A 14,131-nucleotide genomic window follows, 5' to 3' on the forward strand; every position below is an offset into this window, starting at 1 on the left:
ATATACCTATCCCTTTCCATCGCTAAAGTAAACATAACTGAATTGTGGTTACTATCACCAAAGTGCTCACCTACCTCCAAATCTAGTACCTGTCCTGGTTCATTACCCAGTACTAAATCCAATGTGGCCTCGCCTCTTGTTGGCCTATCTACATACTGTGTCAGGAAATCCTCCTGTACACATTGGACAAAAACGGACCCATCTAAAGTACTCGAACTTTTGCGTTTCCAGTCAATATGTGGAAAGTTATAGTCCCCCATAACAACTACCCTGTTACTTTCGCTCCTATCCAGAATCATCTCTGCAATCCTTTCCTCTACATCTCTGGAACTGTTCGGAGGCCCATAGAAAACTCCCAACAGGGTGACCTCTCCTTTCCTGTTTCAAACCTCAGCCCATACTACCTCAGTAGATGAGTCCTCATCAAACGTCCTTTCTGCCACCGTTATACTGTCCTTGACTAACAATGCCACCCCTCCCCCCTTTTACCACCTTCCCTTAGCTTACTGAAATATCTAAACCCCAGAACCTGCAACAGCCATTGCTGTCCCTGCTCTGGCCATGTCTCCAAAATGGCCACAACATCGAAGTCCCAGGTACCAACCCATGCTGCAAGTTCACCGCTCGGTCCACTTCAGAGGCCTTAGTTAGCATCCCCTACATCACCAGCCCCGCCAGCATCTTTAAGACATACCTCGCAGCACTCACACCTTCCACTCCTTCAGGCAGGCTCACTATCCGCAGGATCTGCCTTCTTGAGATGTTCTCCTACTCCTCCAACTTTGCCCTCAAGGTCTTGCAAAGGTCTCCCAAGAGCCCCATCTCCGCCTCTAATGCTACCACTCAATCGCTATATTCCAAAATCACGCCTTCAATCTCACGGATCTGTGACCCTTGTACCTCCAAACACTTCTCCATCGAGCACTTTTGGGGAGACACAGCTCCTTCCGTGGCCTTCGAGCGGTCCTCCCGCATCTCCTTCCTCTGCTGGCAGAACTCATCCTTAATGAGAGCCATCAACTGCTCCATCTGGGGCTTTCCGACTTGCACCAGCCCTTCCCCCTCCGCCATCCTTACACTGGCTGCTGCCGCACAGGTTTCCTCCAACTCCTTGGCCAGGTCTCTCACCGTCTTCTACAGAGTTTGGTCACCAGCAGACATACCACTCCCGGGAGAAACGACATCTCCGACCTTCAACAACACCTTTTTGTCGAAATGACACCATTATCGGGTAAAAAGAGCTCTTACCTATGCCTTCGAGCAGGCACTGCCCCGTGTGCGATCACTCACATTATGGGCGCCACCGGAAGTCCCGAAAAAGCTTTTCCTTAAATCCCCCGAAATGTACTGCCCCGCACCTTAAATCAATGCCCTCTGCTTATTGACCCCTCTGCGAAAGGGGAAAAGTTTCCTCCTATCCACCCTATCTGTGCCCTTCATCATTTTGCACATCCCAATCAGGTTCCTCCTCAACCTTCTCTGCTCCAAGAAAAATCACCCCAATCTAACCAGTCTCTCTTCAAAGCTGAAGTGCTCCAGCCCAGGCTACATCCTGGTGAGTCTCCTCTGCATCCTCTCGAGTGCAATCACATCCCTCCTGTAGTGACCATGAAACTGTTGTAAAAGCCCATCTGGTTCACTAATGCCCTTTAGGGAAGGAAATCTGCTGTTCATTTTTTTTCATTAATTGCAGGATATGAACATTGCTGGCTATGCCAGCATTTATTGCCCATCCCTAGTTGCCCTTCAGAAGGTGGTGGTTAGCGACCTTCTTGAACTGCTTCAGTCCCTGAGGTGTAGGGATAACCACAGTGCTGTTAGGGACAGGGTTCCAGGATTATGACCCAGTGGCAGTGAAGGAACAGCGGTATATTTCCAAGTCAGGATGGTGAGTGGTCTTACCTGGTCTGGCCTACACGTGACTCCAGACCCACAGCAATTTGGTTGACTCTTAAATACCCTCTGAAATGGTGTGGCAAGTCACTAAGTTCAAGGGCAGTTAGGGATGGGCAACACATGCTGGGCTTGCCAGCGACAAACGCATCCCGTAAAAGGGTCAATCTTAAAAATATGATTAGAGATCCAGTGAGCCGAGTACTGATCCTATCAGAGATCCAGTGAGCTAAGTACTGATACTTTCAGAGATCCAGTGAGCCGAGTACTGATCCTATCAGAGATCCAGTGAGCCAAGTACTGATACTTTCATAGATCCAGTGAGCGGAGTACTGATACTATCAGAGATCCAGTGAGCCGAGCACTGATCATATCAGAGATCCAGTGAGCCGAGTACTGATACTATTAGAGATCCAGTGAGCCGAGTACTGATACTATCAGAGATCCAGTGAGCCGAGCACTGATCCTATCAGAGATCCAGTGAGCTGAGTACTGATACTATCAGTGATCCTGTGAGCTGAGTACTGATACTATCAGAGATCCAGTAAGCCGAGTACTGATACTATCAGAGATCCAGTGAGCCGAGTACTGATACTATAAGAGATCCCGTGAGTGGAGTACTGATACTATCAGAGGTCCAGCGAGCGGAGTACTGATACTTTCAGAGATCCAGTGAGCGGAGTACTGATACTTTCAGAGATCCAGTGAGCGGAGTACTGCTACTTTCAGAGATCCAGTGAGCTGAGTACTTATACTATCAGAGATCAAGTGTGCTGAGTACTGATCCTATCAGAGATCCAGTGAGTGGAGTCCTGATACTATCAGAGATCCAGTGAGCTGAGTACTTATACTATCAGAGATCCAGTGAGTGGAGTACTTATACTATCAGAGATCCAGTGAGCTGAGTACTTATACTATCAGAGATCCAGTGTGCTGAGTACTGATCCTATCAGAGATCCAGTGAGTGGAGTCCTGATACTATCAGAGATCCAGTGAGCTGAGTACTTATACTATCAGAGATCCAGTGAGTGGAGTACTTATACTATCAGAGATCCAGTGAGTGGAGTTCTGATACTATCAGAGGTCAGGTGAGCCGAGTACTGATACTATCAGAGATCCAGTGAGCCAAGTACTGATACTATCAGAGATCCAGTGAGCCGAGTACTGATACTATCAGAGATCCAGTGAGCGGAGTACTGATACTTTCAGAGATCCAGTGAGCGGAGTTCTGATACTTTCAGAGATCCAGTTAGCTGAGTACTTATACTATCAGAGATCCAGTGAGCTGAGTACTGATACTTTCAGAGATCCAGTGAGCTGAGTACTTATACTATCAGAGATCCAGTGTGCTGCGTACTGATCCTATCAGAGATCCAGTGAGTGGAGTCCTGATACTATCAGAGATCCAGTGAGCTGAGTACTTATACTATCAGAGATCCAGTGAGTGGAGTACTTATACTATCAGAGATCCAGTGTGCTGAGTACTGATCCTATCAGAGATCCAGTGAGTGGAGTCCTGATAGTATCAGAGATCCAGTGAGCTGAGTACTTATACTATCAGAGATCCAGTGAGTGGAGTACTGATACTATCAGAGATCAAGTGAGCCGAGTACTGATACTATCAGAGATCCAGTGAGCCAAGTACTGATACTATCAGAGATCCAGTGAGCCAAGTACTGATACTATCAGAGATCCAGTGAGCAGAGTACTGATACTTTCAGAGATCCAGTGAGCGGAGTACTGATACTTTCAGAGATTCAGTGAGCGGAGTTCTGATACTTTCAGAGATCCAGTGAGCTGAGTACTTATACTATCAGAGATCCAGTGAGCTGAGTACTGATCCTATCAGAGATCCAGTGAGTGGAGTACTTATACTATCAGAGATCCAGTGTGCTGAGTACTGATCCTATCAGAGATCCAGTGAGTGGAGTCCTGATACTATCAGAGATCCAGTGAGCTGAGTACTTATACTATCAGATATCCAGTGAGTGGAGTACTTATACTATCAGAGATCCAGTGAGTGGAGTACTGATACTATCAGAGATCCAGTGGATGGAGTACTGATACTATCAGAGATCCAGTGAACTGAGTACTTGTACTATCAGAGATCCAGTGAGCTGAGTACTTATACTATCAGAGATCCAGTGTGCTGAGTACTGATCCTATCAGAGATCCAGTGAGTGGAGTCCTGATACTATCAGAGATCCAGTGAGCTGAGTACTTATACTATCAGAGATCCAGTGAGTGGAGTACTGATACTATCAGAGATCAAGTGAGCCGAGTACTGATACTATCAGAGATCCAGTGAGCCAAGTACTGATACTATCAGAGATCCAGTGAGCCAAGTACTGATACTATCAGAGATCCAGTGAGCAGAGTACTGATACTTTCAGAGATCCAGTGAGCGGAGTACTGATACTTTCAGAGATCCAGTGAGCGGAGTTCTGATACTTTCAGAGATCCAGTGAGCTGAGTACTTATACTATCAGAGATCCAGTGAGCTGAGTACTGATCCTATCAGAGATCCAGTGAGTGGAGTCCTGATACTATCAGAGATCCAGTGAGCTGAGTACTTATACTATCAGATATCCAGTGAGTGGAGTACTGATACTATCAGAGGTCCAGCGAGCGGAGTACTGATACTTTCAGAGATCCAGTGAGCGGAGTACTGATACTTTCAGAGATCCAGTGAGCGGAGTACTGCTACTTTCAGAGATCCAGTGAGCTGAGTACTTATACTATCAGAGATCAAGTGTGCTGAGTACTGATCCTATCAGAGATCCAGTGAGTGGAGTCCTGATACTATCAGAGATCCAGTGAGCTGAGTACTTATACTATCAGAGATCCAGTGAGTGGAGTACTTATACTATCAGAGATCCAGTGAGCTGAGTACTTATACTATCAGAGATCCAGTGTGCTGAGTACTGATCCTATCAGAGATCCAGTGAGTGGAGTCCTGATACTATCAGAGATCCAGTGAGCTGAGTACTTATACTATCAGAGATCCAGTGAGTGGAGTACTTATACTATCAGAGATCCAGTGAGTGGAGTTCTGATACTATCAGAGGTCAGGTGAGCCGAGTACTGATACTATCAGAGATCCAGTGAGCCAAGTACTGATACTATCAGAGATCCAGTGAGCCGAGTACTGATACTATCAGAGATCCAGTGAGCGGAGTACTGATACTTTCAGAGATCCAGTGAGCGGAGTTCTGATACTTTCAGAGATCCAGTTAGCTGAGTACTTATACTATCAGAGATCCAGTGAGCTGAGTACTGATACTTTCAGAGATCCAGTGAGCTGAGTACTTATACTATCAGAGATCCAGTGTGCTGCGTACTGATCCTATCAGAGATCCAGTGAGTGGAGTCCTGATACTATCAGAGATCCAGTGAGCTGAGTACTTATACTATCAGAGATCCAGTGAGTGGAGTACTTATACTATCAGAGATCCAGTGTGCTGAGTACTGATCCTATCAGAGATCCAGTGAGTGGAGTCCTGATAGTATCAGAGATCCAGTGAGCTGAGTACTTATACTATCAGAGATCCAGTGAGTGGAGTACTGATACTATCAGAGATCAAGTGAGCCGAGTACTGATACTATCAGAGATCCAGTGAGCCAAGTACTGATACTATCAGAGATCCAGTGAGCCAAGTACTGATACTATCAGAGATCCAGTGAGCAGAGTACTGATACTTTCAGAGATCCAGTGAGCGGAGTACTGATACTTTCAGAGATTCAGTGAGCGGAGTTCTGATACTTTCAGAGATCCAGTGAGCTGAGTACTTATACTATCAGAGATCCAGTGAGCTGAGTACTGATCCTATCAGAGATCCAGTGAGTGGAGTACTTATACTATCAGATATCCAGTGTGCTGAGTACTGATCCTATCAGAGATCCAGTGAGTGGAGTCCTGATACTATCAGAGATCCAGTGAGCTGAGTACTTATACTATCAGAGATCCAGTGAGTGGAGTACTGATACTATCAGAGATCAAGTGAGCCGAGTACTGATACTATCAGAGATCCAGTGAGCCAAGTACTGATACTATCAGAGATCCAGTGAGCCAAGTACTGATACTATCAGAGATCCAGTGAGCAGAGTACTGATACTTTCAGAGATCCAGTGAGCGGAGTACTGATACTTTCAGAGATCCAGTGAGCAGAGTTCTGATACTTTCAGAGATCCAGTGAGCTGAGTACTTATACTATCAGAGATCCAGTGAGCTGAGTACTGATCCTATCAGAGATCCAGTGAGTGGAGTCCTGATACTATCAGAGATCCAGTGAGCTGAGTACTTATACTATCAGATATCCAGTGAGTGGAGTACTTATACTATCAGAGATCCAGTGAGTGGAGTACTGATACTATCAGAGATCCAGTGAGTGGAGTACTGATACTATCAGAGATCCAGTGAACTGAGTACTTGTACTATCAGAGATCCAGTGAGCTGAGTACTTATACTATCAGAGATCCAGTGTGCTGAGTACTGATCCTATCAGAGATCCAGTGAGTGGAGTCCTGATACTATCAGAGATCCAGTGAGCTGAGTACTTATACTATCAGAGATCCAGTGAGTGGAGTACTGATACTATCAGAGATCAAGTGAGCCGAGTACTGATACTATCAGAGATCCAGTGAGCCAAGTACTGATACTATCAGAGATCCAGTGAGCCAAGTACTGATACTATCAGAGATCCAGTGAGCAGAGTACTGATACTTTCAGAGATCCAGTGAGCGGAGTACTGATACTTTCAGAGATCCAGTGAGCGGAGTTCTGATACTTTCAGAGATCCAGTGAGCTGAGTACTTATACTATCAGAGATCCAGTGAGCTGAGTACTGATCCTATCAGAGATCCAGTGAGTGGAGTCCTGATACTATCAGAGATCCAGTGAGCTGAGTACTTATACTATCAGATATCCAGTGAGTGGAGTACTTATACTATCAGAGATCCAGTGAGTGGAGTACTGATACTATCAGAGATCCAGTGAGTGGAGTACTGATACTATCAGAGATCCAGTGAGCTGAGTACTTGTACTATCAGAGATCCAGTGAGCTGAGTACTGATACTATCAGAGATCCAGTGAGTGGAGTCCTGATACTATCAGAGATCCAGTGAGCTGAGTACTTATACTATCAGAGATCCAGTGAGTGGAGTACTGATACTATCAGAGATCCAGTGAGCTGAGTACTTGTACTATCAGAGATCCAGTAAGCTCTTTTTTAATCTATTAGAAATCCAATGAGACGAGCCATAAAATATTGGGAAACGATTGATGGAGATCAGATTATCGAGCCATGTGACAAAACCTTTTTCACAGAAACTTAATTGCAGTGTTACTGTAAGCCTACTTGCGATACTAATAAAGATTATTATTAAAACTTACAGCTATTGCCCTGGAAAATCCCAACACTCCGTGCTTTGATGCTGAATACACCGGGCCAAATATTACGGGAATGATTCCTGTAGAGGGTTGACAAAAAAACAAACAAATGATGAGCAAACTTAACGGTGTAAAGCAGGCCCTATGTTGAAAAGTAGAAGACTTCATCAGCCTTCACAAGCCTCGGCCAAGGAACATAGGAACAAAAGACTGGGCAGGAGTTGGCCATTCAGCTGTTTGCTGTTGCTCCACTGGTCAATAAAATGATGGCTGATCTGTTTATGTCTCAATTCCAATTTGCCATCTGTTTGCTGATGCAGTGCATTCCAGACCCTGGCTATTTGCTGTGTGAAAAAGATTTTTCTCACATCACTTTTGGTTCCAATTACCTTAAATCTGTGCCCTCTGGTTTCTCCCAAACTATTTTGTCCAGGCCCCTCATGATCTTCAAAACTTTTATCTAATCTCCTCTCAGCCTCCTTTTCTCCGAAGAAAACAGTCCTAACTTTGCCAATCTATCTTCATAACTAATATTTCTTATCTGTGGAATCAATCTTGTAAACCTCTTCTGCACCCGCTTCAATGCCTTCTCAAACTTCCGAAAATATTGTTCTGGAAAATACAGAATGTGTCATTTGAAACATAGAGGTCTGCCAACATCTGATCGGGGAGAGTGCAGGGAAAGATCCCACAAGAGGTTGGTGGCAGCTGAAGGGCACAGAAACTGTGGGCAGCAATTGCAGTCTATCAGAATGGTTATTACAACCTGCAGCAGGAGAAAGGCAAAAGAAAAAAGTTTTAAAAAATCTCTTTGTGTTGTTGGAAAATTGTGATGGACTGCCCCTTTAAGACCCGAAGTCCGATCCTTATCGGAGGTCCCGATCTCGCGCCAGAGATCAGCCAGCGCGGGCTTCCAGAACAGCTGGAACCAAGAAACCAGCGCGGGCTTCAGACTCCTCCTCTTTCTCCCCACGAGGCCAGAAGTGATGAACAAAGGAACCAGGCAGAACACCAGCGGCACCCGAAGCAGGAAGAAGGACAGCAGGAGCAGCAGCAGGATCGGAACGACCCCAGGAGAGGGAAGGCCCAGGAGAGAAGCGGCCCAACGGCAGACCAGACCAGAAGGAAGGCGGCCCAGCAGCAGGAGCAGCAGCCAATGAAGAAAGAAGAGGAGAAAAAGAGAAAACTGCACCAGGAGGGATGACCAAGAGACTTGAAAGAGAAAGAGAGAGAGAGAGAGTCTGAAGGCCTCAACAACCAACCAGACAACATCCAAAAAGTAAATAATGTTTTTAATTTAATGAAATAGAAAAGAGTATGTTAATAATAAAATAATTTAACCTGAAAAAGTGGTTATTAGCTTACTTCACTTCCTTAAGAACGCAGGACCCGGGACATCGATGCGATTAAGGGGTAAGTAAGTAAAATTCTTCAGTGAAGGTATGAGTTATACCGGGGGATAACTTGAAAGGAGAGTTTGACCCGAATAGCACTCACAGAGGCCTGTACTGGAGTCAGGGAGGGAGTTCCCTGTTCGCCGTTTTAGAATATTGGCCCTTAAGGTCGTTGGTATAAGGGGAATTCTAAAACATATAGGTGAATTTAGAAAAACATGGCGCCCAGCGTGGAGGCCTAGAATATTAGAAGTTTCTAGGTAAAGCGAGGCTAGAATATTAGAAGTTTCTAGTTAAGCAGAGTAGGGGCTAGAATATTAGAAGTTTCTAGTTCCCAAGAAAAGCCTAGAATATTAGAAGTTTCTAGGTAAAGCGAGGCTAGAATATTAGAAGTTTCTAGTTAAGCAGAGTAGGGGCTAGAATATTAGAAGTTTCTAGTTCCCAAGAAAAGGCTAGAATATTAGAAGTTTCTAGTCTAGGTGTGAGTCAGACTTTACCTGCCGAGTTTAGTCTGGAAAGTCAGGTGTGATTGGCTTTTGTAAGGATATTCTGTGGATCGAGGGGACAGAAGCTCAGGTTGGGTGTGAAAATCAGTAGACTAGAAGATACTGACCCTGAGAAAAGTCTGCAAGACATTTTGGTGATAGCACTAAAATCTTGCATCCATTACTGGTAAAAGGGGCTAAAGAATAAATCATCCTCAGAGTAAGGCGGATTGTGCGGACATTTTCTGGAAAATAGGGACGCTTATATTCAGAAACCAATAATCAATCGACCCTTAACTAAAGCAGGAAGATAGTGCCTTGGTCAGCCTTGGATAGGGCCCAGAAAGGGTACTTATCCTTAATTTCAGAGTGCACCTGAAAGGGACAACCAGGAACAGAACTAAAAATCCGAAAATGGCAATTAAGGTAATTCTCATGCCCTGGGATACGGTCAAGAGAAATGTAGAAATGAAAAGGGAATGGAAGAAATTAAAAGAGCAAAAGAAATCCTGGACAAGCGATATGTATCCAGACGGAGATATCTCCCTCTTTGTTAGAGTGCCAAAAGCCCTGCAATATACAGATTCTGTCAGGGTCCTTAAAGCACTTTGTCAGTTTGCATTTGAAAAGCGAGCTGAATCACTAATCGTATTTGGACACAGACAGAAGCATGCAGCTGCTCAAGTGGGCAAAGTGTGTTCCAAACTGATTAAAATCATTGACGGAGTAAACAGGACAGAAATAATACAGATCCCTAGTAAACCCAAAAGTAACTCTGAAGTGGTAGGCAAATATATAAAACAACTGCAGAAAAATGAACCATTAGAAATGGAAAGTGACGAGGAATCAGGCCTAGAATCAGATAGCCGAGAGAATTCGGACCCCTGTGAAAATTTCCCAACGGGATACAATTTTCCATACCCAGAGCCAAGTCTGTTTCAGGAAGAAAATTGGCCTCAGCAATCTGCCACACATAAGAAAGAAGCGTTTATCGATCATTTCGTTGAACCACAAGAAAGTGAAGAGGAACAAGGCATAGTTGGGATTATGGCGCCTCCTGTGATGGGACAGGAAGAATTATCATCCTCATCCGAGAATGAGGAAATAGTCAAACCAAAGAGAGGAATAGGGAATAGAAAAAATTCTAAACCGTTAGAAATAGGGGATTATAGCGATCACTGGAAACACCCACAACCTTCCACTTATCAACCAGTAAATAAGGATGTACCGTATTATATTTATAATCCAGAAGCAGAAATGGTACACCATAGAGATCAGGAAGGATGGGAAAGAGAGGTTACAGCTAGGGGACTTAAAATAGGAGAAATATTAGGCGGAAGTCAACAAATTGATTCTACGAAATTACTAGAATTACCAAACGTTACCCCCAAAGCTAAAATTTGGCAAATGAGCAAAGGCTATGACAGTTTCGGAAGAGCCATGAGTAGGGTAAGGAACAGCACAGAAACACAAGGCCAGATAATAGCAGCACTAAGACCACAGGAAAGGATACAGAATCGTCCAAGACCCCAAAAAACTGCTCCTACTCCAATGGATAGGGCAAGTTATGCTCCACGAGATAGCCAGGTACCAAGTGCAAGGTTTGAAGAATATATAGAATCGGTGGAAGAGTTTGCACAACATAGTACCCCCTATTTTGAGGAAGAACCGGTACGACGATGGATACATTTCTCCGAATATAGGGACCCAGATAGAGGTGCCCCTTTGAGAACACCATGCCCCAGAAGTGAGAAAATAGTTCAGTCATTTACACCAGGTCCAGAGGAAGGACAGGGAGGCATGGTACCGTATAAAATAGTAGCAGCCGTAATGAAGACAGCAGGCCCAAAGAAACATGGGGAGAGTAGAATTGAGTATTCACAGAGGTTAAAACAGTTAGCGAAGAAAATGGGGGCATCAGGAGAATCCACCAAATTGATTGATTTACATACAGTGGGAGAAATAGTTACAGGCGAAGTCTCAGATTTAATAAGTGAGTTAGATTTGGGAAATGAGAGAGCTAATTTAATGAAAGAGATGACAGAGGCAGCATATGCAGGGGAACACCTCACACCATATATCGACCGAATATATGAGGTTAATAAGGAAGAGGGGGTCGATGTAGTCAGATTCCTGAGGGAATTAGGACCCAAGATTCCAGGAGGAAAAAGCCTCTCAATAATACTGTTAACGACCTCTAGAAGAGAAATAGGAAGAGAACTGGTTAAATTTGATTTGGCAGGCAAAGCATTTAAGGATAAACACACAAAAGGGGAACAAAAAAGAGCAGCTGCCCAAAATAATGTTTCAACACAAAATGCTCAGATTAGACCACCAAACCGACAGATACCTGACAAATCGGAACAAAATCCAGCACAACCAGCAATGCCACAACATGGGTATAATTTGCGGTCACAAGGGCCACCTCCACCACAAAACCTAGATTATTTACCAAGGGGACAATTCCTAGCCCTCAGTCGGGAGGAAAGAGACAGATTCATTGAGGATAGGAGAAGAAGAGCAGCTGGTCAGGGGAGGATTGAGCAAGGTAGATATCAACCACCAGAAGGGTATCCGGGACGCTCGCGAGGGGGATTCCGAGGAGGAGGCAGAGGAGGCCCCGGTATATATGGACAGGATTCGGCTTCTCCCCTTAAACAGGCTATACAAAATCTAACAACAGAAACAGACAAAGGAGAATTAGTAGTAGTATACAAGGGGGAAAGATGTATAGTGGACACAGGGGCTGAGATATCAATGATAAGGGAAGAAGCTGGAAATCCGACAGGAAAGAAATACATAGTAGAAGGAGCATTAGGGAATAAGGATATTAGACCAGAAGTTAGATTGGGAGAATTACTGGCAATATCAGGAACTGATAATCTGATGGCAGGGAAAGATTTAATAAAAATAGATACTGGAAAAATAAGGATATTAAAACCAATTGATAACATGGAGGAAATAAGGAAACAGAAAGAGAAAAGTATTTTAAATGACGAAGCTTGGAAGAAGATGGAAGAAGTACTGATGGGAGCAAACCTAGCGATAGGTAAGAATGACACAGGTTTGCTTAGCCAGCAATTTCAACACACAATTCACGGGGGACAACACAGACCTCAAAAACAGTATCCTTTGCCTAGAGGAGCTAAGAGCGAGCTGGAGATAATAATCAAGGAATTGGAGCAGCAGGGGATTATTCAAGGGGTCACATATGCCTCAACAAATAGTCCACTTCAGGTAGTAAGAAAACCAGATGGTACATTTAGAATGGTAACAAATTACAAAGCTTTAAATAAAGTCACAAAGAAGGACAAGAGATATTTAATAAATCCACAAGCTACCTTAGAGCAAGTCGCGGGAAAAACTTACTTAACTAGTATAGATTTGGCGAATGGATTCTGGAGTGTTCCATTAGACCCAGACAGCAGGGAGAAAACAGCATTCACCTTTGGAACTAAGCATTATGTATATTGTAGACTTCCACAGGGATATGTTAATTCTCCAAATCACTTTCAGGCAATAATCAGGGAGCTGATTAAAGATGATTTGGCTTTAGTATATATCGATGATATATTAATTGGAGATGACGATCAGGACAAACATGTGGAAAGAGTGGCCAGGATCATTAAGACACTTAGTGAAGCAGGCTTTAAAATAGGGCTAAAGAAATGTCAAATTGGGAGAAGCGAAGTCAACTATTTGGGTTATTCAGTATCGAAGGAAGGTAGAGAGGCCAGTATTGAAATGAGGAAGAAGATAGCTGAAATTACTGCGCCTGTTTCGAAAAAAGGGGTTCAAAAAATAATGGGAATGTTGGGATATCTAAGGCCAGTAGTGAAGGACTTCAGTCTCTATGCTAAAGCCATTTATCAAACCTTGAAGGGGGATTTTATTTGGACCAGCGAGGCCCAGAGAGGGTTAGATCAGTTAAAGGCAGCAATTGCGATATCGGGGTCATTAGTTGGGAGACAAGAAGAGGATGATTTAAGCATTAAATTAGACATATATAAAAATGGATATGGTATGGTACTTGCTAATCTTAGCTATCAGACACCTATCAAACATCTGACAGGAAACTGGTCGAGAGCTGAACAAAAGTTTTCAAACATCGAGAAATGTCTAGCAGCTATAACAAAGAGAATAGCAGAGATAGAAAACTTGTCGGGTGGTAAGAAAATTCATGTCACCACTGAGTTTTTGGAGTTAAAGGAGCTAACCAAGAGACAGATTTGCCAGCAAGGCGCGAATACAGCTCGATGGGAAAGATGGGAAACCATTCTTCTAAACCCTGACTTAATGTTTGTTCATAACATTCAAAAGGGACAGAAACTTGAGGAGCCAGTTAGTAAAACGGAGTTGGTGAATGCTTGGGTATTATATACTGATGGTAGTAAAGTCAAGAAGGACGAAGAACAAGCCAGATGGGCATTCATTTTAAAAAATTCAGGAAACATAGTAGTGGAGGAACAGGGAATAATCATTGGATCAGCTCAGACAGCAGAGGTAGAGGGAGTATTGCAAGGGTTAAAGGAGTGTCACCAGCGAAAGCTGCAGGAAGTTACCGTTGTAACCGATAGCTTTTTCGTGCAGCAAGGATTGGAGAAAGATTTGGAGTTTTGGAAACTAAACGGTTGGACGAACGGTAGAAATAAACTACTGGAACAGAAAGAACAGTGGGAAGAGATAGATAAAATTTTAGCCGATATGGAGATCCAGACAATTCATCAAAAAGCACACACAAAAGGAATTGGGGAACTGTGTAAGGGGAATCAGGAAGTGGATGAATTAGCCAGACTTAGGACAATAATCTTGGGGACTCTTGGGAACTCAGCAGCCGACCATCAAATGATAATTAAGCAAGTACATGAAGCCACAGGACATGGGGGTCATGTTGTAGTCGCAAGGGAGTTGAAGAAGTTGGGACTTAAAATAGCCTATTGGAGACAACATTTAACTGCAGTAAGGAGAAA

General features: G+C 43.8%; 1 protein-coding gene across 2 annotated transcripts in view; it reads right to left on the bottom strand.

The window, feature by feature from the left end:
- The window catches only part of LOC119965415 (15-hydroxyprostaglandin dehydrogenase [NAD(+)]-like), an 83,723-nt gene that overhangs the window by 28,027 nt on the left and 41,565 nt on the right, over nucleotides 1-14,131 (bottom strand). For both annotated transcript variants that reach the window (XM_038796172.1, XM_038796174.1), the window contains exon 6: nucleotides 7,286-7,362. In XM_038796172.1, coding sequence (XP_038652100.1) covers nucleotides 7,286-7,362 — 77 coding nt within the window. The remainder of the gene's footprint in view (nucleotides 1-7,285; nucleotides 7,363-14,131) is intronic.

The sequence above is a fragment of the Scyliorhinus canicula genome, chromosome 4 (assembly GCF_902713615.1).
Source record: "Scyliorhinus canicula chromosome 4, sScyCan1.1, whole genome shotgun sequence".
Taxonomy (NCBI): Eukaryota; Metazoa; Chordata; class Chondrichthyes; order Carcharhiniformes; family Scyliorhinidae; genus Scyliorhinus; species Scyliorhinus canicula.